At 40.2% G+C, this 8,857-nt stretch overlaps 1 protein-coding gene across 1 annotated transcript in view; it reads left to right on the plus strand.

Annotated features, from left to right (window-relative positions):
* Positions 1–8,857, plus strand: part of CORIN (corin, serine peptidase) — a 342,333-nt gene that overhangs the window by 215,940 nt on the left and 117,536 nt on the right. Inside the window, exons 6-7 of the mRNA XM_006872676.1 lie at positions 2,958–3,068; positions 6,128–6,241. Of these exons, the coding sequence (XP_006872738.1) occupies positions 2,958–3,068; positions 6,128–6,241 (225 nt within the window). The remainder of the gene's footprint in view (positions 1–2,957; positions 3,069–6,127; positions 6,242–8,857) is intronic.

Below are 8,857 nucleotides of genomic sequence, written 5' to 3' on the forward strand. Positions count from 1 at the left end.
GTATGCAAGTGAAAGTTGGATAGTGAATAAGGAAGACCTTAGAAGATTTGATGCATATGATGTATGGTGTTGGAGGAGAATATTGAAAGTACCATGGACTGCTAAAAGACTAAACAAATCTATGTTGGAAGAAGTGCATCCAGAATGTTCCTTGAAAGTTAGGATGGCCAGACTTCTCATCTCATACTTTGGACATATTATCAGGATGGATCGGTCTCTGGAGAAGGCTATCATGTTTGGTAAAGTGCAGGGTCAGAAGAGGAAGACTACCAATGAGATGGATTGGCACAGTGGCAGCAGCAATGGGCTCAAGTGTAGCAACATTTGTGAGGTTGGCTCAGGACCTGTGTTTTATTATGTTGTGCATAGTGTTACTATGAGTTCATTCTGAATCCATGGCACCTATCAACAACAACAACTACAAGAACTTCTTATAGAGCAGTAGCTACACCTAGGGTTAGGAATATGTGTTTGTTTTATATACAAAAGCTGATCTCCATACATTTTTAAGAATGAATTCAATTTTTAAAGAGTTGTATTCTATTCTTGAAGTGCTGGTGTGGTGCTATAGGCTAAGTGCTGGAATGCTAACCACAAGGTCATTGGTTCAAACCCACCAGCCACTCCTTCAAAACCCTATACAGAGTCGCTATGAATCAGTACCTTAATAAGCATATCAAGATACAATTCTGAGTGTCATCTCAGAAAAATTCCTTTTGTTTTTTAACTGTGTAGCTTTGTGATGAATTTTAGAGCTTCTAAGTTGTATATTACTGAATGACATTAGGAACTTTAGAATAAGAACAATAGGGCAGATGGGGATGAAGAGGGAGAATGGACAAATGGTCTGCAATGGTTTCCTGCATAGATACCAGTGTTGGGAAAGGATCCAGGGTGTGAACAGAGGAAAGTCTCAAATTGACCAGGGTGATCAGTAATGGCTGCCAAGCTGGGAAAATAGGTAGTTTCTCAGCGTACCTGTCTAAGTGCCCCTCACTGTATCCATAGAAATATTGGTAAATGTTCAAGGGTAAAGTCTTCTTTATAGATGTGGATTATCTTCTGGGATTGTTCGGTCTTGGGACAAGGATGAGAGGAGATTGATGAACGTATATATACATCCCAAGGAGCTCTGGTAGCACAGTGGTTATGAGTCGAGCTGCTAACCTCAGGGACAGCAGTTCGAAACTACCAGCGGTTCTGCAGGAGAAAGATGAGACTTTCTGCTCCTGTAAAGATTTACAGTCTCAGAAACCCTATACAGGGTCGCTATGAGTTGGAACCGACTCCACGTCACATCACCACCACCATATATACATCCCACCACTCACCTGACAGTTTGCCAGACTGTGGTGGCTTGCATGTTGCTATGATGCTTGAAGGAGCTCTGTTGGCACAGTGGTTAAACACTTGGCTGCTAAGCTAAAGGCCAGTGGTTCAAATCCACCACCCATTCCAGGCGAAAAAGATGTGGCAATCTGCTTCTGTAACTAGGTGTTAGTTTTATTCTGTCCTATAGAATCTCTCTGAGTTGAAATCAACTCAACTCAAATTTCAAGCTTTTTTGCAGGGGAAGTGCTGGTTTCACACTAATAATGACTACTTTCCCTTAGATTCATCCCTGCATAGTCTGCCATCTTTAGAAAACTGACTTTAGAAGATTCATCTCTTCATAGTCTGCCATCATGTGGTAGCTCTTCTGGTTTCTGCCCTAAGCATCTGCTATCATGTCTTTCTTCCTCTCTCTGTACACTTTCTTCCTCTCTCTGTACACTTTGCTATTACTCCAAGAAGATTCATTCATGATTTTTTTTTTACCAGAATTCTGCTTCTAACTATATATAGCATTATTCATAAAAACACATGTTAGTTTCTCGTTGAATCTGTTATCATGAATCTGCATTCATATTTTAAAAGACTATACTCAGATTATTCTACTGGCAAAGAACCTATGGGATTCTGTCCTTTGTGAGAAGACACTTAACCACACAGCTGTCTGTCTTTTTCAGGAATGTATAAATTAGGACAGAGGTAATGTTAAGTGCCATTGAGTTAGTTCTGACTCATACTCGCCCTATGTAGAATTTCTGAGGGACAGCTGGTGAATTAAGACTAGAAAGAATTAAAAAAAAACACAAAAAACCCCACACAAAACAAATATTTTGCAGTACTTATAATTGTGAGGTTGGCCAAGGACTGGGCACTGTTTCATTCTGTTGTGCACAGGGTCGCTATGAGTCAGTACTGACTTGATGGCACCTAACAACAACAAAAAACCTTATGGTTCTCGCAAATAAAAGTTATATATACTAATATAATTCCATAGAAAACCAAACTTAACATTAGGAGAGAGATGGTACAAGGAGATATCTGAGTTCCAAATTTACCAGAATGAGGTAAATTACAAACCTTAAGAGCCCACTAGAACCATCAAAAATTTGTCAAACCAGTTATCAACATTGTGAAACACAAATCACAATTCTGTTTACTGATGTCAGTGTAAAATACACACTTTTTTATTAGGAAAGAAAACAAAGGTTAAACGAAACAAGAACAATGACAAACCATGTTGTTAAGTGTCATCGAGTCAGTTCCAACCTATAGCAATCCTGTGTAGGGTTTCCGAGGAACAGCTAGTGAGTTTGAACAACCGACCTCGAAGTACAAACTGACCTTGCAGTCCAGCACATTAATCCGCAGCACGACACCAAGCCTGGGAAAGCTAGGCAGATATTACTCGTCTGAAAAGCAAGCACTCCATCATGACCCCATCATGATGATGGTCAATGGGGCACGCACATGAGTGGGAGGTAACATTTCAGTGGTGTAACTCCTGTAATAGCAAAGTCACTGCAGGTATTGGGATGTGCGCTTTTCAAATGGAACTGGAAGCTACGCTGTTAAAGCTGTTGATCATGCTGGTTCTTGACATCCTCATGAGTTTTTTATTTCTCCAGATTGTAACCCCACGAAGGAGCATCGCTGTGGCGATGGGCGCTGCATCACCATCGAGTGGGTGTGTGACGGTGACCAGGACTGCGTGGATAAGTCTGATGAGGCCAATTGCTGTGAGGGCTGAGTTCTGTCAATTTGCTTCCATTTCTGCCTGTTTAGACATATACACCCAAGGTTTACAACCAAAACACATGTTAGATGTTGTTGTTGTTGTTAATTGCCATCTAGTCAGTTCTGACTCATAGCAACCCTGTATAGGGTATCCTAGGAACATCTCGTGGGTTTGAACCACTGACCTTGTCCAGTGCTTATCCTACAACATTGCCTTTAAATCCATTCTTATTCACAACGAGCCCATTTGGCAGACTAGGACTGTCAGAGAGTGTTCTGGGCAGTAGTCTAGATGTGGCATCATGGGATGAGCACTCTACCTCAAGGTCAGTTTGAACCACAAGATCAGTGGTTCAAACTCACCAGACGCTCCTCTGAAATCCTATACAGGGTCCCTATGGGTTAGAACCGACTTGATTTGTCATTTAACAATGACAACAACAATCTTTGTAAGAGTAAATCACCAGGTCTTTTTCCCACAGAGCCAAGTGCTCAACTGTTGCATGACCAGGGCTGCTGTTGTTGTGGCTAAGTATTGTCCAGTTGGTTCCAACTCATCGAGACCCTGTATAGGGTTTCCATTTAAAGACGCTGTAAATCTTTGTGGGAGCAGAAAGCCTCGTCTTTCTCCCGAGGAGTGCCTGTTGGGCATGAACCACTGATCTTGTTATTTAAAGTCTAGTGCTTACCCCACAGAACTACCACGCTCCCTTCCAGGGCTCTTACTAGAGGCTAATTTAAAAAAATTAAATACCCACAGTATTCCAATGCAAAGATTTGAATACTTTGGTTTTAGCCTATAAAAACGACAACTGAGTGAAACGATGATAATAACATAGAGTATCTGACGTCCACACCTGTTTTTCCCAAGCCCCAAGTTAAATGGCCCTATCTGCCTGGTTAGATGTCTGTTTTCTATGCCTTTGCTCTTTGCACCTCCCTTCTGCAACTGCGACTTTCTCTAAAGGATGTCTTTACAGAGTCTGGGAGACATTTGTGTGTGTGTGTGTGTGTGTGCAAAATGTATACTAAAAGCTGGGTCTAAAATATGTATTTAAAAACTCTCTAAGCTTTTTTGCACTTGTAGTTTGTTGAGGTCCTATGTCGGGGTCCCACCTCCACGAGGAAGTGTGGGTGTCACGAAGAAGGGAGATCTGGCGGTGAAAGTGATAGAGAAAGAGAGAGACGAAATATATACAAAAAAGACAGACACACAGATATGATGCAAGCTGGCAGGTAGACAGATCTGCAAACATTTTGCCTAGCATTGCACAGCATTGCCCAGCATTGCATGCAGAACTTACACTACCTCAGCCTTTTATTCTCTTTTTTAAGGAGGGATTTATTACAAAGGAAGGATGTAATTCACTCAGGGAGGATGTCACAAAGGGAGGATGTGATTAAGACAGGATACGGAACTGAAATGTGATTAATCATTCAAAACAGGACATAATGATTCACAGGAACAACTTTTAAGATATTTTCATAGTTTTTCTTAACAATCTAACATTTTTATTTTTACAGAAAAAAGGTTCAATCAAGCTGTTATATATTAACTTTTAGGCTTAAATGATCTAAAGTAGCAACGTGCGGTTTCTTAAGGATACATAACATAAAGCAAGGTTCCTGAAAGAAGCCAAGCTGTCTCTGTACACTTTGCAAACTTTTGTTTGTGAGCAAGATCTCAAGCACCAGGCTTCATTTATCTATACCTAAAATGCTACATTGTTCTTAATCTTCCTATATACTTTCAGGAGGAAGAAGAGCATCGGGGTTAAACTGATTATATTCAGAGGTGGTTTAATGGGGCTGCCACTGTTCAACCTAGGGTCTGCGTATGCTGTCCCCAGCAGTAGTTTTCTTAACTATAAAACAAAAATAATAACATGTACTTTGTTAGTTTATTATGAGTATCTGAAATCATATACCTAATGCATCTAGCATTATGATTATTTCATGAAGGGAAGTAGTATTAATGATGGTAGTGGTAAAGCTGGAAAGCTACAATTTAGGTTAACACTCTAGAGCCACTAACAAAATGGTTGGAGGTTTGGGTGCATCCAGAGATACGGTGGAATGAAAACCTAGCAATCTAAGTCTGATGCAGTCATTGAAAACCATCTGAGGCACAGTGTTACTCTGACACACACGGAGTCCACTTGGTGACAACTATTTTATATGAAAAGAAGTATGTGAGGTGCATTATGTTGTATGTCAGGCTATTGTTGTCAAGTGCCGTTGAGTCAGTTCTGGCTCATAGTGACCCCACATAGGGTTTCCAAGGAGCAGCTGGTGGCTTTGAACTGTCACCCTTGTGATTAACAGTCCAATGTTTATACTACAGCGCCACATCATGACTCTGTATGTCAAGTAGTCCCTGACATATGGCATACGATGGGATTCCATGTTGATGACTCTGTCATGAGTTGGTTCTGACATAAATCAAATACGATGGGAATCCATTATGATAACTCCGTCATAAATTGGTTCTGACAAAAATCAAATACCTAATTTCTCCTACTTTATTAACTAGCATTTATTGAAAAATGACTCTTCATATAAATTAGTTGCCATCAAGGGGTGACCTCATGTGTCCCAGGTAAAACTTTACTCCATATGGTTTTCAGTCACTGGTTCAGAAGTAGATTGCCCAGATTTCCTTCTAAGGTACCTCTGGATGGGTCCAAGCTTCCAACCTTTCAGTTAGCAGCCCAAGTGTATTAACCTAAATTGTAGTGTTTCTCATTAGTACTGTTATTACTACCATCATTAATACTATTTCCCTCCATGAAATAAGACAAAGTAATTTTGCAGTCAGTGCTATTTAATAAGGCAGGAGAAATTAAAATTAGTAGAAAAAAAAAATACAACAACTTTCCATTCCCAACCTGTTTGGGATATATAAAGCATGACAAAGTCGGTACATTCATTCTTTTATATTGAATATTTACACATGCAGCGCTCTTCATTTTTCAATCAGATAATCAGGAATCATTTATATGCTGTGTAGATTGAAAGATATACTTGTAAATACGGTGAATCTCATTCTGCCTTCTCCTAGCCTGTCACAGCCAGGGTCTGGTGGACTGCAGCAATGGCCAGTGTATTCCCAGCACTTTCCAATGTGATGGAGACGAGGACTGTAAGGACGGGAGTGATGAAGAGAACTGCAGTGGTGGTAAGTGTCTGCTACATCCCTGGAGGTTCCTTTATGGGTGGACCTGTCTCTGGGGACAAAACCAAAAGTGTGAAGTCACCTAATGCTAAAATAGATTCACTTATAAATAATTCCAGATTGCTGAATGCACTGGTCCTTAGAGCATTCCTCAGCCTGGTTTGGCACTGTGGGTTAATGCACTGGACTGCAAAGTCAGTTTGAACTTCAAGGTCAGTGGTTTAAGCTCACCAGCCATTCCTTGGAAACTCTATACAGAGTTGCTATAGGTCAGAACTGACTCAACGGTACTTAAAAACACCAACATACATACATACATACATATATATAGAGAGAGATATAGATATAGATATATTTTTAACAGTAAATATAGTTCTCCAGTTGTCTCTGGGGTCCTGGTGTGGTGCTGTAGGATAAGCACTGAACTGCTTACTGAAAGGTCAGTGGTTCAAATCTACCAGCTGCTTCTCAGAAGGTGTCTATAAGTCAGAACCAATTTTACGGCATGTAACACCAGCAGCAATCTCTACTGAAAAATCATCCCTAATGGGAAAGAGTAGAGATTAAACACTTAAGCAGCATGGAAAATTCAGTTAACTGTTTTATGAGGGAAGGCAACACTGTGATAAAAGAAGAGCATAGTGTTTAGTATTCAATTAAATTAGATTAGATTCCAATTAGAAGGAATTGGCTGCTGGAATTAAATATAACAACTTCCTAAAATAACCATGTTTTCAGAAGCTGTTTAATGCCTCATATTACCAAGCAGTATACTTAGATATACTGGCGGTGGTGGTGATGGTTATGTGCCGTGGAGTCGGTTCCCACTATTAGTGCCCCTTTGTAGGGTTTCCAAGGTTGTAAATCTTTATGAGAGCAGAAAGCCTCATCTTTCTCCCAAGGAACTGCTGGCAGTTTCGAACTGCTGACTGTGAGGTTAGCAGCTTGACTCATAACCACTGCGCTACCAGAGCTCCTTAAATATATTGATAAGCTTAAATATATTGCTTAAGGAGTCTGATATCTGTGTGTTTAAAATAAATTTATCTGTGTTTAAAATAAATAAAATAACTGTTTTTTTTTTAAGTATGTCAATTTCTGTCAGGAAGGAAAGCAAATGCCCTGGTTGCTTTAATCCTTGCTTTATGTGGAAGCATCTTTCAGTCCTGGGTTGGTAAGAATTTCTCATAGTCTTAAAATGTTGTTACTGTTATTGTTAGGTGCCATTGCACAGCAGAACAAAACACTGCCCGATCCTGGGACAACCTCACCACTGTTGCCATGCTTGAGTCCATCGATGCTGCCACTTGGCCAATCCATCTCGTTGGGGGTCTTCCTATTTTTCTCTGACTCTCCACCTAACCAAACATGAGCGAATGGACACTCCACCCCACCTCTGGAGGGTTCTACTATGCATGCGCACAGATCTCCTTGAAATTTAAAGTGACAGTTTCCACTTAAAACCAAATGGACAGGCCACCACTCATCTGTCAATTTGTCATACTGTGGTGGCTTGTGAATTGCTGTGATTCTGAAAGCTATACCACCGGTATTTTAAATACCAACAGGGCCACCCATGGTGGACAGGTTTCAGATGAGCTTCCAGACAAAGACAGACTAGGAAGAAACAGTGACGAACTACTTCCGAATATTTAGTCATTGAAAACCTTATGAATAGCAGAGAAACACAGTCTTAAAATACCTACATTTATTTATATAATATAGGTAAGATGTTGTTGTTGTTAAGTGCTGTCAAGTCGGTTCCAACCCATAGCGACCCTGTATAGGGTTTCCGAGGAGCAGTTGGTGAGCTTGAACCGCCAACCTTGCTGTTCAAACGGCTTTGCAGTCTGGCGCATTAGCCCACAGCACCACATAACTAAACCAAAAAAACGATCCAGGTGTGGTGTTGTGGGATAAGCACTGGACTGGTTGGCAGTTCAAACCCAGCAGTCTTTCCTTGGAAACCCATACAGGGTTGCTATTAGTTGGAACTGATTCAATGGCACTTAACAAAAACAGCAAACTGAAAAAAGAAAAAAAAAAATCCATTTCCATTAAGTCAATTTTAACTCCTAGTCACCCTATTATAGGACTTCTGAGACTGTATATCTTTATATGCAACCTCATCTTTCTCCCATGGGTTTGAACTACTGATCTTGTGATTAGCAGCCAAATGTTTAATCCAATATACCACCAAAGCTTCAGGTATAACTTGGTGGTGAAGAATAGGATAGTTGCAACCCAGTTGCCTGGAACCAAGTCCCAGCTCTGCTCTCACTACCTGGTTAATGTGCCTGAAGTTTAGCAGAGTAGTTAGTGTTAGCAGTACTGAAGGGCATTTCCATCTTCAACCATTTCTTGGGCTATGTATGTGTACTAAGACTGGTCACCTATAACTACATTTGCTTTGTCAATATGAATCTTGGAAATGAAAATACCTTTAATGAAAATATATCCCCAAAGTGCTTACTAATAACATATTTATTACATAACGATAAAACATGAGGAGTAATTAGTTTAGGTAATTTTCAGATTGAGAAGAAATTACTTTTCAGAACCATAACTAAGTCAAACTTACTGTTATCAAGTTGATTCTGACTGATAGAGGCCTTA

This window comes from Chrysochloris asiatica, unplaced genomic scaffold, assembly GCF_000296735.1.
Source record: "Chrysochloris asiatica unplaced genomic scaffold, ChrAsi1.0 scaffold00209, whole genome shotgun sequence".
NCBI lineage: Eukaryota > Metazoa > Chordata > Mammalia > Afrosoricida > Chrysochloridae > Chrysochloris > Chrysochloris asiatica.